This window comes from Saprolegnia parasitica (genome assembly GCF_000151545.1).
Source record: "Saprolegnia parasitica CBS 223.65 unplaced genomic scaffold supercont2.7, whole genome shotgun sequence".
Taxonomy (NCBI): domain Eukaryota; phylum Oomycota; class Saprolegniomycetes; order Saprolegniales; family Saprolegniaceae; genus Saprolegnia; species Saprolegnia parasitica.
In genome coordinates this window covers 184,814-199,662 of record NW_012156401.1, presented here as the reverse complement: position 1 = coordinate 199,662, position 14,849 = coordinate 184,814, and the positions used below count along the sequence as shown (strand labels likewise).

Genomic DNA, 14,849 nt, shown 5'->3' with positions numbered 1-14,849 from the left:
TACTAAATACCTCATTTCAACATCAACTACCGGTCAACGGCCAATTGGCAACGCCCAATGTGGCCAATCAGACAAAAAGCATCGGTTTCGCTGAGCCAAGTCATTTGATTTAAGCACTCTCGCATGGTCGACCTCGCATCTCCGCTCTCGCTCGCCGTCGCTCTCCACTTGCAGCACGACAGGTAGACGCTTCATACTCTCATATACTCACCGCGTGCAGTGGGTCCCGGCCCTGTTCGCCGCGCCGGAGGCTCTCGGCCGCCCGCGCCAAAGACCTCGAGCTGAGCCGCGACGCTACACCGCGTCTATCGCTCTCGCCGGACGCGCTGCGCAAATTGCACATTTCAATGCCGACACGCGCCGACGAGAAGCCGCTCGTGCTCTCGGCCCGCGAGACGTCCGAGTGTTTCGTGTCGCAAATGCTTTCTCAGTTCAGCGCGACATAGACAACGCAGAAGCACAGACCCTTGTAACTACTATAAGCAGGCATAGGAACTTCTACTAGTTGGCCTTGAGGTGCGACGGTGGCGCCAACAACAACACGCGCAGCCACGTGACGAGCAAGACGCCGACCGACGCGACGAGCGTGACCCACTTGAGCTCGTTCGCGGCCGCGCCCGTGTAGGCGGCGAGGAGCCAATTCATATCGCGCAGGCTCTGCTGCGGCATGAAGGCGTGCGCTGTAAAGATATGCGCAGAGTTCTCAATGAGGTCGGCGATCACCGAGAGGAACGGGAGGTACGCGAGCAGCGAGACGGGGCGACGCAGCCGCATGTAGCCCGCAGTGATGAGCGTCGAGAGCAGGAGGACGTCTACACACCGCAAACGCTTCGCATCCAAGGCGCTAAAGGATCGGCGTACAGGCTGGCATGTACGGAAAAATGTCAAAGAGCTCAAAGAGAATGTAGTTGCGCCGCGCCACCGGACCCATGGACGCGTACAGATCGTGGAGCTCGACCGGCGTGTAGCCAAAGCTACCGATGAGGCTCATTGTAAGGCCATGAGAAGAGAGAGCGCCTACCGGACGTCGGGCAGCGGAAGGTCGGCAATGCGGCCGTGGGCCGTCGCGGCGCCGTCGACGTAGACCTGCCCGATCACGTTGATGGCGACGGTGACGACGACCTCATAGAGACAGACGAGGCCGATGCGCAGGCGCGTCTCGGCGCAGTAGGCGACCGCGTCGGCTGCCACGTCAAGCAGAGCCATCTTGGACAGGGAATATTTCAAAGTGGCGTTTTTCTAGTCGCCGATCGCCGTTTCGACGAAACAGTGTTTACAGACAGTGTAATGTGTTGACGCCAACGTCGACAGGACACACAGGCATGGCCTGTCCTTGCTGCTGGAAGAAGCTGCTGCTTCATTCGTGTTTCGCAGCAAGATCCTGCCAGATCCATGACGTGGCAGGCTGTGACAGGATCGAAATGCTTCGGTTTTACGTGCCCACAAGGTCAACGCGCGACGTCCCGTCTCTGTCTAAAACGAGGCTTCGGTCCAGCGTACTAGTCCGCTTGCAATGGTGACGCTTCTGTGCGTCGCCTCTGTTTGAAAAGGCGTCGTCGGTGCAACTCGCCAACGGTTCATATAAAGAGCTTTTTATGTACTCTTGAAATCGTTTTCGCAATGCATTGTACTTGACTTGAGCCTTCAAATGCAGAGAAGGCACAGCGGCGAGCCTACCATGTGCACATAATCACGCCACTGCGCGAAAAATGCAGGTGTCGCGAGCCGCGCACTTGGCACGACCGCAAAGTGCCGGTCCGGAAGCTGCCCGACGGCAGTCGCAAGCGCCGCCAGCTCGTCCGTGTGCCACGAGCCTTGGAGCTGAACAGTTTCAAGATACTGTGTCGCCGCGTTCAAGGTCGGTAGCATCGCCAAAACATCGGCCACGGTCAAGTGGTGGTGGGAAAAATCAACGTGCTTCAACGACCGATGTGGCAACTGTGGCACCGCCTGGAAGAAGACGCGAACCTCTTCCGCTAGCAGCAGAGCCATGGACATTCCGAACGTCTCGAGGCGCGGCCGACTGAGCGCGGCAGCAAACAGTACACGCGGCGCGTCGCCCTCAAAGTTGGCGCACTTGAACTCGAGCTGCTTGACGTCCGACATGTTGCCAAGAAGGTCCAAGAGGTCCATCAAGCTCGCAACGTCGTAGCCCAGGCAGTGGGCTTCAAGAGACGAGAGGCCTTCGAGCATCTCGATGACGTCATCTTGCTCCAGGAGCAGCTCAAACTGCTTGCAGCCGAGGTGCTCGAGCTGCGGGCCGTCGATGAGGGCATTGACAAAGTTGCGCCAGCCAGCGTCTGTGTGGTTGGTCGCTTCCCAGTCATCGACGTCCCAATCGAGGCGCTTCAAGTGCTGAGGCAGCGGCCGCCCGTTCAAAAAGTTTTCAAAAATGTCGACGTTGTTGAGTTTGAGCGTCGTGAGCGTCGTGCTGCTGGAGATCGCGTCGCAGAGCTCGAGGACCCGCGGTGAGTCCGGGTCCAAGCCGAGCCAGAGAAAGTCCATGGCCAAGTGCGTCACGGGCCGCGTCTGCAGCCACTTTGTCAGCCGCACCGTAAAGTCGGGTGTGACGTGGCACTCACGCTGCCCACGGTAACCGCAGTAGACGCCCAGCGTGAGCGACGTGAGGCGCGGCAGCTCCAAGAAGACACCGCCAAGCGCACCGTAACCGGCCGTGTCATCGAGAAAAACGAACGTCTCAAGTCGTTGGCAGGACGCAAGCGTCGTTCGATAGTACGCCCACGTGGCTGCGTCGGGCGCGTCGCCTTCGAGGTGGAACGTCATCTGCGTGATCCATGGCGCAATGCCGGCCACGACCTCGAGGTTCGAGCGCTCCTTGATCTTGTAGCTGACAATGACGCTCTTTGGCGCCAGAGCTCCAATGGCAGCGAGGTCGTTGGAGGCTGCGCTCGAGAGGCTCGGGCCGCGAACGACAAGGTTGGGCCACGCGACGTCGACGGCCGGTGCGGCGTAGAGCCGAGCGAGGCTCGCAAGCGCCGACGTCGTAGCCGAGGCTGGGAGCGCTGTCACAAAGCGCTGGCACGAAGCAGCGCACGGAATGAGCATCGCAATCGTCTCGGCGACTTGGGGCGCCAAGACACCGCGGTCGTCGCCACGGGCCCGCTGCGCTGGCGCTGCCATTGGTACGACTATAAAATATCAAAATAAATATAAATATTAAGAGGAATGACGTGGCACGCTGAGAGAGCACGGTGTATTCCAAATCGATGCACATGACCGAGATCGAATTGGCACTTTCTATTCGCTGGGATCTTGGATTCAGGCAAGGAAACACAAGCACTTCTTATACTATCCCTTGCATTCAGGAAACTTACACGACACTGGCAACGCAGGAAGCGACTGCGATGCATGGCCACCAATATGGTGGTCTAAGCATCTCACCGCAAGTAACGATCCGACGCCAGCTTTGACAAAGGCGCTTTGCTACTCCTTCTTCTGCCCAGGTCGATCAATGTGGTTTCAGCATTTTTCTTCAACACATCACCCGATTCCGTCGTGCTATGGCAACACCTGTGCGCAGGACAAGTGCTAGTAAGCGATAGAAAGTTGGTCAGTGGTGTGTGAATAACCTGTACATGACTATACAGTGCAGTGCGGAACGCCTTGACGCAGTCCAATTTCGTTCTAAACCATCGAGCGCGCATAACGAGCTTCCGTCGTTTCTTCAAAAGCCTTGCAGTCGGATCGCCTCCAGACCGTAGCCTGCGACATTGAGCGTCGAAAGGATGTCAATGATGCTCTTCGTGTCCACGTTGTGCTTGGAGGCATCGAGATCCGAGAGGCGGGCAACGTGCTGCAACAAATACACCACTTCCGCATCGTACATGGAGTTTCGAGTGATCTTCAGCACCGCAAGGCGCGGAAGCGAGAGCACCGTGACGAGGTTGCGTGCGTACCGGCCTTTAAAGTTGGCCAAGCGTTAATGACGTCAGGTGCGTCATGCTGCCTACAAACCGCAAAAGGTTTCTCGGTTCAACCCTCCCCGACCGACGTCTGTCGCTTCGAGCGACGAGAGACCTCGAATCTTGGCCAGCGTCGCTTCGCTGTGATCGAGTCCAAGTCGAGCCGCCGCAACAGCGCTTTAACTTAAACTTCTCGCAGCTGAGGTGCTCCAGCTGTGGACCAGTTGCAAGGGCATTCGCAAAGTTGTTCCCGCCTTTGTCCGGGTTGTCCACAAGGTCCGCCTTCGCTCACTCGAGCGTCGTCAAGTGCATTGGCAAGCGCCGGCCGCACAAGAACACGCGAGCAGAGAAGCTCACATTCAGCGCCAGCGTTGAGAGCGTCGCGCCCGACGAAACCTCATCACAGAGCTGCAGATGGAGCGGCGAGCTGGGCATGGAGTCAAACATAAGGTCCTTCAGCTTTCATGCAAACAGCCGGCGATGCGTCGAGCTACTGAATCAAGCGCTTGTATAAGTCAGTCGTGTGGTATATCATGACCCATCACGATCAAAGCCGGTGAAAGTGCGTATTAGTACATGCCTTGGACCTACCGGGTATCCCCGTCTTCTGCGACGCGCTCCAAGACAGCACCACGTTTCAAAAGCTCCGTTTCAGAACCGTCGCTCGCCTCGAGGCTTTCGCGGCCGCCGCCTTTCCCCAGCTGTGGGAATCCTTCATTCCCACAACGTCGCCTTTGACAAAGCCAGGCACGCGTATCACACGAATAAGAAATGTTCTTATCTTGGTGAACGCGTGGCGTGCCACGTCATACCTCTAAACTTAATACATTGTATTTCAGAGGTGAAATGCGGTGGCCGGTCCACGGCGTGTCAATTCCGAATGCAATCCGCGCATCGCACCCGATCGACCAACGCCGGCGTCTTGCTGCCCGAGATCACCGGGGCGATCGCCGACCTGTTGTCGAGTTCCGAAGACGTCACCTCGCTCTTGGCAGCGCTGCCGGAGGAGGCCAAGACCCCGGCATTCGCGTCCGTCTCGCGTCTCTCGACCTCACCAAGCATTACGGCGGCGTGGCCCACGATCACCGTGCTTAGCCCGAAGCTTGACATCGCGACGATTGAAGACCTCGCCGATGCCACCGCGCTGGGTCCTCGCATTGTGATTGGCCATTCGATTGCTACACGCGACGACGTGGCGGTCGTGGCCGACGTGGCGGCAAACATTACCTCGCTCACGTTCATCTTGAATGGCGCCGACAAGGCGGCATTGCGTGTCTTCCGCTCGACGATTGCCTCGTGCACGCATCTCGAGAGCCTCGAGCTCACGGATGTCTCCCGCGGCCGCGGCTTCGTCGCTCTCAACGGCGTCGTCTTCGACGTGCGCACCTCACGTCGATCGCGCTCTGCGGCGGTGGATCATGGGACTTAACGTCCCTCTCGGCCGAATGGTGCGAGCGGCTCACCCATTGGCTCCAAACAGCGCCCGTGGTCTCCTTGAAGCTGGGCAACCTGGCGTTCGCCGTGGAGCCAGGCACCCCGCTCTGCCTTGCGCTCTGCGCCGCGATCTCTGCCAGTGCGACTCTCACCACGCTGGCGCTCAACAGGGTGAGTCTTTTTCAGGACGAGTTCTTGCACGGGTGGCGTCTGCCTGCGAACTTGACGTCGCTCGAGTGGGACGGCGAGGAAATTCCGGACGACTTGGAGGAAGTCACCGACGACGGCAGGGGCAACTTTCTCAATGCGCTCGCCGACGGTCCGCAGCTGAAGCACTTGAGCTGCAAGAAGTTCGAGACGCTCTTAGAGCACGAAGAGCTTCTCGAGGAGCTCGAAGAGCTCACGTCGCTCTCGCTCCACTCGGTGTTTGTGGACGAAGACGCGGACACCGTGCCGCTGTTTCTCGAGTTCCTACAGAACATGTTGCAGCTCTCGTCGCTGCGCCTCAAGACAATTGGTTTTTACGGCAAAACGGCGCGCAAACTCATCAAGGCGCTGCGACTTCTCCAGTCCCTCAAGGTGCTCCAGCTCTCGGCGATTGGCCTCACGGACGAAACCATGTCGGCGAAAGACTTCGCGTTTTTACTGCAGAGCATCCCGCACTTCATGTGCCTTGCGCATCTTGATGTCTCCGAGCACGGACTCGACATGAAGAGCATCCTTGGTCTGCTGCCGACACTCAACGCAGCGGCCCACGATCTGCAGACGATCCAGATGCAAGGCTACTGGCACCAAGGTGACGTCGAAGCATTCATCGACAAGGCGCGTCAGCTGCCCGACCGCCACTTTACGATCGTGCTACGCCCGGCGCGACCGGTGGACGCGGCGACCATGGCCCGTTACGCGCAGTTGATTGACGAGAACGCACTTGGCCCGCGCGGCGACAAACGCCAGTGCGTTGTATACATGTAAATGGCCTTTCTGGCATCGAAAAGCCTTCCCGCACTGGATTATATATTCAATTTGTATCCACATTGTCTTCATTTCACAATATCCCAGTCCCGCCCGCGGTCCCGCGAAAAATATCAATGTATCAGCGCAGCAATCCTTAATCACTGTGCCGATAGGATACATATATATGCACTGAAAGCATTATCGCACACTGTGCTCTTCTTACGGTGGAGAACATGTCGTATTCGTGTGCTACGCCTGCCTAGTGGCAATGAAAGATGCACGAGCTCCGGGAAGGCGGCGGTCGTGAAAGCCATAGTACAAGCTAGCGACGGCTGTGCAAAAGCACCGCCATCCCTTGCCCGTTGAGCGCATTGTCCGAGAGATCAAGATCGGTGAGGCTTGCGCATGGCACGAGCGCAGGAATGAGTTAGCCAACGCCGTAGGTGCTAAAGTAGTGTTCGGGAAGCTTGAGATTGGCCAGCAACGTGAATTGCGCGAGACCAACGAGCAGCAGCAGCAGCGTATCGTTATCCTGCCCTGCACTGTCGTCCACTTCTAAATTCTTCATGTGCGAGAATCCGTGGTTGAGAAGCAATTGACCGAAGTAGTCGCAGCCCGAGCGCCCTAAACGCTGCAGATCCAGGGCGTAGGCGACGTCGCGGGCCATTGCGTCGTTGAAATAGTCGCCAGCGGTGCGTTGATCGTGGGGGTGCCACTCGAAAATGCGCAGGCGAGAGGGAAGACGTCGACCGTGGAAATCGCCCACGCTGGCGACGTTGCCGAGCCAGAGCTGGTGCGGCTTGGTGCTACCTCCCACAGCGTCGCAGAAAGCGAGGACGCCCGAGAGGTCCATGACGCCAACGTTGTCCACCATAAGCTCTACTCGCGGTGTGGCGTTGAGCCACTTGGCGTAGTCGAGGCGCGGCATCGCCAGTGGGGATATCCCCACGCGTCGGAGCTGGCACCAACACCTGGTCAACCTCGAAGTCTTCGCGTTTCTTGATCATGTAGCTGGCCGTGACACTCCTTGTCGCTAGTGGTACAATGGCTATGAGGTCCTTGGGCGCGCGCTCGAGAGGTCTGGGCCGCGCACACTCGCGCTGGCTTCAAATATCAATATTGGGAGGTATGACGTGGCAAGACCCTGTGCCATATGTATTTTCGCGGGGTCCGGCGTGTTATACCCAGGTAAAACAGGCTGTAACAAGGGTTATAACGTGACCAAGATCTTGCAACGGACAGAGAAGTTCGCAGTCAACGAAGTCGGGCGATGGAGGACGAAGCCCGGATCGAGATCACGAGCGCGGACGACGCGCGGTACCCGCTCAAGCTCATGGAGGGCCGCTTCCACTGCAGCTGGGAGCTGCCTGACAACGTCCTCGCCGAGATCTACGTCGACGACCAAGCCTCGGCGTGGCCGGTCACCCACGACGGCCGCTTCAAGGCGCTGCTCGCGCTGCCGAGCGTTGGCCAGCACGAGGTGTGCATCAACATTGCCGAGACGTACCACATTCTTTCGATCGACTACGCGCCGGCGCCGGCGACGCACCACGTGCGTGTGTACTTGGCGTCGGACGCCAGTCGCACCGAGGCCGACCTTGCCAAGGTCCGCTTCTTCGCCAGCGTCCTGCAGACCGCGTTTGGCGCCTTGACCGGCACAGCATCGTTCTCGCTCCAGGTGGACGAGCACGGCCAGCCGCTCGTGCATGCGCTGGACGCCAGCCACGTGGACGCAGCGATCAAGGCGCTGCCCGACTACGCGTCGACGTTGGCAACGACGACGCACCTAGTCCTTCTCGACGGATCGCTCAGCGACGAGACGTGCACGGACCGGTATGCATCGCTGGTCGTGCTCGGCATGCCCAACGTGGCGCAGTGGCCGGAGGGCGTCGGCAGCCTCAACAAGAGCTTCCTCGACAACGACCAGTACACGGCCGCGCTCAGCAACGGACTCCATCAACTCGGCCATGCGTTTGGCTTGGGCCACACGCGCGATGGCGTCATGGCGCTGCCCGCCGGTCGCCACGCGATCGATCAGCTTCTCAGTGTCTACACGCGCAAGCCCAATGCACGCGTTGCCGCGTACGCGAAAGCCTTTCCGGACGGCAAGCTCTTTGTCAACTATGCTGGCGTCGACACGGCCTCGAGCCTTCGCGCCCACTGGCACGCAGCGTCGAGTTTGCGCCTGCAAAAGAGTCCGTTTGTGTGTGGCGCCTCGGGGCGCGTGCCTACGATTGCGCCCAAGGTGCTCTGGCCCGGACCGCTGCGGGGCCCCGTCGGCCTCGGTGGCCACATTCCGTTTGGCAGCGACTACCGCGGTCGTTCGGATGTCGCTGGTTTTCTCTTCCACGCCGACGCGTCGCACGTGCTTGACATTGAGATTCTGAGCCAAGGCGCGCTCAACGACCTCCTCTTTGCTGGCCTCTCGGCGAGCGGCAACCAAGACATGTTTTTGCTCATGGACAACGAGTACATCCTCCAGATCGACGTGACCGTGTCGAACAAGGGCCAGACAATTGCAGCTCTGCGCTTCCACACGAACCTGCGCACGACGCGCTTCTTTGGTGGGCGGGGCGGCGGCCTCGAGACGCTCACGCCGCCGCCGGGACACCACTTTTACTCGCTCTTTGGCACGTCGTCGAGTGCCGGCGTCGGGAGTCTCGGTGCGTACTTTACGCCCTTGCCGCCACATGCGTCGCGCCCCGGAGCGCCGACGGCCACCGAGACGTCGACCACGCCCGTCGCGAGCATGGCCGACCAGCTGTTGCAGCAGTTCAACACGCTTTTCAGCTTGACGCCGCCGCCCGCGCCAGCGAGCACGGCGTCTGGGTCGTTTGCGACCATTGGTCTCGGCTCGAACGACGGCGACCAAGACGCTTTTGTGACGCCGAGAGGCCACGTGGGCGCGATCCTCCTCACGTGCACGGACGCGATTGCAAGCTTGAAGACGCTGTCGGCCACGGAGTATGCAAACAAGTGCCGGGACGGCTACTACTGCTCGGACGACGAGCACGTCTTTTCGCTGTTGCCGCACGAAGTCATTATCCAAGTCGACGTGCGCTCGAGCGAATGGATCCACGCACTGCGCTTCCACACGAACCGGCGGATCTCGCCGTGGTTTGGCGGCGACGACGGCGTTGAAAACGCTTTTGTGTGCGCGACCGATGCGTGTATCACGGGGTTTTACGGGTCGCACGGCCACCACTACCTGGGCACGCTCGGCGCCTACTTTGGTCCCGCACCCCGGGGCGCACCACCGGCCAGCATCAGCCTGCACCCGCCACCGACGCTGCCGACCTCGGTGCGCGAGGATGCGCTTGCCGGTGTTCAAATCGATGTTGCCAACGGCCGGCTCGCGCTCTCGGCGGTGCGCTCGCTTGCCGAGACGGCGTCGTTGTCGCCGTCGCAGTCGCTCTTTCTCCTCCAGCGCGGCGAAGCCCTCGTTCAAGTCGACGTGTGCCGAAGTGGATTGGACGACGCGACGATTGTCGGTGTCTGTCTGCACGCGCAGACGCGCTGCAGTGCGTTCTATGGCCGCCTCACAGACGTGTACGAGCGCCTCGGGGCCCCGACCGGCGACGCAATTCTCTCGATGACGATGGACAACGAATCGGAGGTGCAGGTGACGTTTGCGCCGTTGCACGACTGCGTGCGTCAGGACGACGTGACGGTGACGGACGCCGTCGACATGGGCGCCGACCACCTCGAAGTCGTCGCACCCGACGGCCACTTTATGCTGGTGTTGCACGCCGTCGTGGGTGCCGATCTCGTCGCCGTCGCCGTCGTCCACGATCCGAAGCGGTCGACGACGCCACCGCGGAGCATGTTTTACCCGCTTTCGGTGCTGCAACAGCGTGTCGACGGTCCCCTCAGTGACTATGTCGTTGAAGTCGTCGACGAAACTGGCAGCGCGAGTCGGGTCCGCGTTCCGTTGTAAGCCTCTTGCTCGGCGCTGAATATACATGATGTATCCACGACTCCATTTTCATCTGGGATGGATACTATTGGATGGCGAATGGATAGTATACGCCGAGTGGATAGACGATGGCCGCACCCTCGCTTGGTCGAGATAAGCAGCGTTTCCAGGATGATTTATTTGGGTTTTCATTTGGTTGTACTTGTGCCGGTCGTGCGTCCGAGAAGCTTGCGGCGTCCCTCAGGGCTGACCAAGAGACCATGAGATTTAAAAATCCCTTGGGGCTGACGCACTGGAAGACCGTGGCTAACTAGAGACTCTACGAGCCGCCATATCGAGTCGTACGCAGAGCATTACTGTCGAGAAAAGGTCACGCGGTAGCAGCATCAATCCGCAAGCACCCATTGCTGGGTTGATGTTCTCCGCGAGTATACGCTCGAGTTCAATGCCCAGCTTCCTGGACGCCGCGCCAACGATTCTAATTGGCCAAAAAACAGTGTGAGCGGGCCAAACTGACCAGTAAGGGTGTTGCGTTCATATCTTTTGGCCAATCTTTATGGAGAATATTGTCATGTCCAGGTCGATGCCACACACTCACAAAACAAAAGTGAACCATCACAAGGATACATTCGCAGGAATTAAAGAGACGACACTGGACACACGCGCAGAGGCACAAACTTCTGCGTCTTGGGCTTACTTCTTGACGATGCACGAGCCGTTGACCGTGCCCTTGCCGCCGGCGATGCGGTAGCACTTGGTCGACGGGAAGATGGCCATGATGTTGCTCGTCATCGCGAACGAGAGCGCGCCAAAGAACATGAAGATCAAGATGGCGCCCGCAAGCTTGCTCTTGCCGCCGCGCTTCTTGAGCTCCTGCATGGCAGCCTTCTGCGGCGGCAGCATCCAGAGCCAGAAGAGCGCACCGACCTTGCAACTGAACGAGATGATGTAGCAGTACGCGACTTCCCACCGGATCTCGGGCGTATCCGACTTGATGTCGTTGACCGAGACCTTGAAGTACGAGTTGATGTACTTGTAAATGACGGACGCGAACGGCGACGCGAGGTTGGAGATCGTCGTGACGAGACCGTACGTCGCACCTTCGTTGCCAATGTCGGCAATCTCGACGGCGCAGTACGTGGACACAATGAAGCGGACACCGCCCGGCACGTTGTCGGCGAGCGCGACACCCGTGAAGAACCACTGGTTGCGGAACCCGTCAAAAATCGTCATAAAGATGACAAAGCTGTCAATGGCAATCACACCGAGCGACGAGAGCGCGATCGTCCAGCGCCAGTTCCAGTTGAGGCCCCACTTGCCGACGACGACGAGGATACCGGAGAAGATCAAGCTGCCAAAGACACCCGAGAGCGAGTCGTTGAGCGGCTCGACCTGGGCCCAGTACGCAGCCAAAGGACCGCCCGGTGTCGCGCCCATGGACTGGAAGCAGTTGCTGATAAAGCGGAACGCGCAAATCTGCCACAAGACGCGCTTCTGGAGGAGGGTCCAGAACATGCTGGCCCACTCGCCAAACGGGACACGCGGCGTCTTCTTCTCGACGACCACAAAGATGGTCGTGAAGACGACAAAGACGCACGGCACGAGGCAGATGCCAAAGATGACGTTGGGACCAACGGCAAAGTCAAACGACCCCTTGTACACCTTGCCGTTGAGGAAGAAGGCGACAACGAGCTGCGAGAGGACGCCGGTCATCGTGCGCACGACGTAGATGGCGGTCTGGACACGGCCGCGGATGGCCACGGGCTCACGCTGCGCGTACTGGACAACCATGGCATCGGACGCGCAGGCCGCGATGACGTAGCCGAACGAGACGAGCATGCTCATCATGATGAAGAGCGCACCGCGGTTGGGCGCGTCCAAGTCGAAGAAGGCCTCGAGGTCGCTCGTGGAGAGCTTGGTGGTGGCCGTTTCGCACACCTTGGGGTCCTTCGTCAAGCGGCGGTCGCAGAACGGCTTGCCGAACGGCGTGAATGTCATGATAGCGAGGGCGATCATCGTGAGGGTCCAGCCGATGAGCATCCACGACTTGCGGCGGTAGCCCATGATGGGCACGCAATCCGAAAGCATGCCAAAGAAGACCTTGAACGACCAGCCCGTGGTGACGAGGACGCCGTACGAGGCGGTCTGGTAGCCTTCCATACCGAGGTACACCGTGTAGAGCGGGTAGACCAAGGTCGGGATCATGCCGTAAATGACACCGATCGCGCCGTACTGCGAGAAGAGACCAAAGGCTTCGCGCGAAAAGAGGTGCAGCGCGCCGCCCTCGACGAGCGCGCCGTCTTCGAGCTCGCCGGGCGTCTTGGCATCAGCATACCCGTCGCCGTTGGCGTCCTTGTCGTGCGCGTTGGATTGGATGTAGGAGACGCGCTCCTCGAGGTCCAACTTGCTCTGCACTGGCTGCGCCATTCTGGGCAAATGTGAAAATGAGCCTAATCGTTCGATGTGAGGATCGGCGTTTCAGAGCCGTGAGGGCGTCCAACGGTCTGAGAAGGGAAGCGTATATGATAAACAAACTCAGATGCGGACATGTGCTGCGGTTGGTTGCGGACAAACATACTAGTTCAGGGTATGGCTCACTCACCAGCCGATGCCTATCGCGCTTAGTGGCACGGTACAGGTCTCCTGTCTTTAGATAAAACTGTTTTAGTAACGTGGCTGCGCCATTATTCTGCGCCTCAGTGTTGTGTACCCACATCTGCGCTCGAACCAGATAGAGCAGCTAGGAGCTCAGCCTGGTCGCTGTGTTCAATGTGGGCGATGCCACCGATCAGCTACAGGTTTTCCACCCGCGTACACGGGTCGCACCGGCTGCTGGAGGCCCGCTTAGGAGACGAAAAGTACGAGGCCAAGGATGTGACCAGCGCCGCCTCGGGCGGTTGGACTTGCTCAATTACGCACTGCGCCTTGGCCCTCGTCACACCACGCAGGGTTTCTACGATGCCATTGAAAAATACGTCTGGTGTGCGGGATACGACTTTTTGGCAGGGCCGAGCGCCAGTAAAATCGCGCTCTATACAGGCGAAGCAGAGCTCTAATTGACTCGCACATTCGGGTAAGGAAGGGGTAGGGGAAGAAGGCAGTTGTTGAGCACAAGAGGCAAAAAGTTGAAGTCTGGTTATGTATGTACGTACCGGTACAGTAGGCCCCATGAATCGCCGTGGCGCTACAGACACCTGGTGGCGCATCGAGAGTAAATATTGTGGCGCCATCACAGTGCAATTGTCCACTCGATAAAAATGAAGAAGGCAACCAACGCCGAGGCGCATCGCTCACGCTATCGAGCCTATTATGCAAGAAACCGCGCGTCCATCTTGGCGCGCATGCGGGAGCGGTACGCTGACAACCGAGAACTCGAGCAAGACCGCCAACGCGACAAGTATCTTCGCCGAAAAGCTCGCCGCAAGCTCTTGTCAGTCGAGCGACAACCGTGCGCGCTGCATTTGCGCCATATTTTGAACGCGGCGCCAACAGTGGACAAGGGCAGCATCGCATATATCTTAAATTAATCCACACACTATGGCGCACTTGTGTGGCTTGCCGCGACGACTCACCCGGATCGCTGCGTCGCGAGCTTTTCTCCAGAGGACCCAAGCATCTTCTACCACTTCATGGTCGAGGTACACGGAGTCGGTGTGACGTCATCACGGCGCCGATTTACCTTCGAACGCCACATGGATAAACACATGGGTTTTTGATCACTAGGATCTGATTCGAGATGTGGGTACAAACTTGCTCTTGAACATCACAGTATTCAGGAGTGATGTGCATAGCTGGTCGCGATCATGTTGGTTGCGATGTAAATTGCGTCTTCTAGACGCCACAACGCTCGTAATAACGAAGTAGTGCTCGCACAGGACAGCTGAACCAAGGATTTCCCTCCGAGAGGATTAAATGTACCTCAAAACTCATTTCAACGACAATAGGGTCGCAGAGTTGTCGCCACGTTTTCTCCTGAGTAGAGCTGCATCTGGACGATGCGACCCCGCATCAAACGCCTCCAATGCCAGCCGCTAGCCTGCCGTAAACGGATGATTCTCGTGCTGATCCTTGTGTTCCGGTAAGACTGCGTCAAGAGGAAAAATATTGAATATCACCTCTTACTCCATCAGATACCCGCATTGTCCCACGCTACGACATACCATCTCGGGCAGCAAACCGATGCGTAAGAAGTACCCACGCGTACGTTAGCAATCCGTTGCACTATACACTGGTCGCTTCAACACCCTTCTATGAGGCATTTAACTTGAGGTCGTTCCCCTTCAATAAAGACAATATACGAGCATCGTACTAATGCCGCTTCTGTTGCTACCGATCAGCAGGAGCGCAGCGACCAGGCTGAGCTCCTAGCTGCTCTATCTGGTTCGAGCGCAGATGTGGGTACACAACACTGAGGCGCAGAATAATGGCGCAGCCACGTTACTAAAACAGTTTTATCTAAAGACAGGAGACCTGTACCGTGCCACTAAGCGCGATAGGCATCGGCTGGTGAGTGAGCCATACCCTGAACTAGTATGTTTGTCCGCAACCAACCGCAGCACATGTCCGCATCTGAGTTTGTTTATCATATACGCTTCCCTTCTCAGACCGTTGGACGCCCTCAC

At 58.4% G+C, this 14,849-nt stretch overlaps 8 protein-coding genes across 8 annotated transcripts; 3 read left to right on the top strand and 5 right to left on the bottom strand.

Annotated features, from left to right (window-relative positions):
* The first annotated feature begins 86 nt into the window (after positions 1–86).
* On the top strand, positions 87–504 carry SPRG_02765 (hypothetical protein). The gene is made up of 2 exons (XM_012341352.1): positions 87–182; positions 221–504. The coding sequence occupies exons 1-2, from the start codon at positions 124–126 to the stop codon at positions 444–446; spliced, it is 285 nt and encodes a 94-aa protein (XP_012196742.1). The 5' UTR covers positions 87–123; the 3' UTR covers positions 447–504.
* On the bottom strand, positions 463–1,216 carry SPRG_02764 (hypothetical protein). Its single transcript, XM_012341351.1, has 3 exons — positions 1,022–1,216; positions 862–974; positions 463–812 (listed from the first exon to the last, which is right to left on the bottom strand). The coding sequence occupies exons 1-3, from the start codon at positions 1,204–1,206 to the stop codon at positions 502–504; spliced, it is 609 nt and encodes a 202-aa protein (XP_012196741.1). The 5' UTR covers positions 1,207–1,216; the 3' UTR covers positions 463–501.
* A 340-nt stretch (positions 1,217–1,556) lies between these two features.
* SPRG_02763 (hypothetical protein) lies at positions 1,557–3,150 on the bottom strand. Its single transcript, XM_012341350.1, has one exon. It carries the CDS (start codon positions 3,139–3,141, stop codon positions 1,645–1,647), a length of 1,497 nt encoding a protein of 498 aa, XP_012196740.1. The 5' UTR covers positions 3,142–3,150; the 3' UTR covers positions 1,557–1,644.
* Positions 3,151–3,685: 535 nt separating this feature from the next.
* SPRG_02762 (hypothetical protein) lies at positions 3,686–4,370 on the bottom strand (the record flags this gene model as incomplete). The annotated part of the gene is made up of 4 exons (XM_012341349.1): positions 3,686–3,921; positions 4,009–4,064; positions 4,108–4,205; positions 4,263–4,370. The coding sequence occupies 4 exons, from the start codon at positions 4,368–4,370 to the stop codon at positions 3,686–3,688; spliced, it is 498 nt and encodes a 165-aa protein (XP_012196739.1).
* Positions 4,371–4,803: 433 nt separating this feature from the next.
* On the top strand, positions 4,804–6,329 carry SPRG_02761 (hypothetical protein; the record flags this gene model as incomplete). Its single annotated transcript, XM_012341348.1, has 2 exons — positions 4,804–5,301; positions 5,379–6,329. The coding sequence occupies 2 exons, from the start codon at positions 4,804–4,806 to the stop codon at positions 6,327–6,329; spliced, it is 1,449 nt and encodes a 482-aa protein (XP_012196738.1).
* Positions 6,330–6,738: 409 nt separating this feature from the next.
* Positions 6,739–7,239, bottom strand: SPRG_02760 (hypothetical protein; the record flags this gene model as incomplete). The annotated part of the gene is made up of 1 exon (XM_012341347.1): positions 6,739–7,239. One exon carries the CDS (start codon positions 7,237–7,239, stop codon positions 6,739–6,741), a length of 501 nt encoding a protein of 166 aa, XP_012196737.1.
* A 287-nt stretch (positions 7,240–7,526) lies between these two features.
* On the top strand, positions 7,527–10,288 carry SPRG_02759 (hypothetical protein). The gene has a single exon (XM_012341346.1). It carries the CDS (start codon positions 7,582–7,584, stop codon positions 10,246–10,248), a length of 2,667 nt encoding a protein of 888 aa, XP_012196736.1. The 5' UTR covers positions 7,527–7,581; the 3' UTR covers positions 10,249–10,288.
* A 632-nt stretch (positions 10,289–10,920) lies between these two features.
* Positions 10,921–12,654, bottom strand: SPRG_02758 (hypothetical protein; the record flags this gene model as incomplete). The annotated part of the gene is made up of 1 exon (XM_012341345.1): positions 10,921–12,654. The coding sequence occupies one exon, from the start codon at positions 12,652–12,654 to the stop codon at positions 10,921–10,923; it is 1,734 nt and encodes a 577-aa protein (XP_012196735.1).
* Between the last annotated feature and the right edge of the window lie 2,195 nt (positions 12,655–14,849).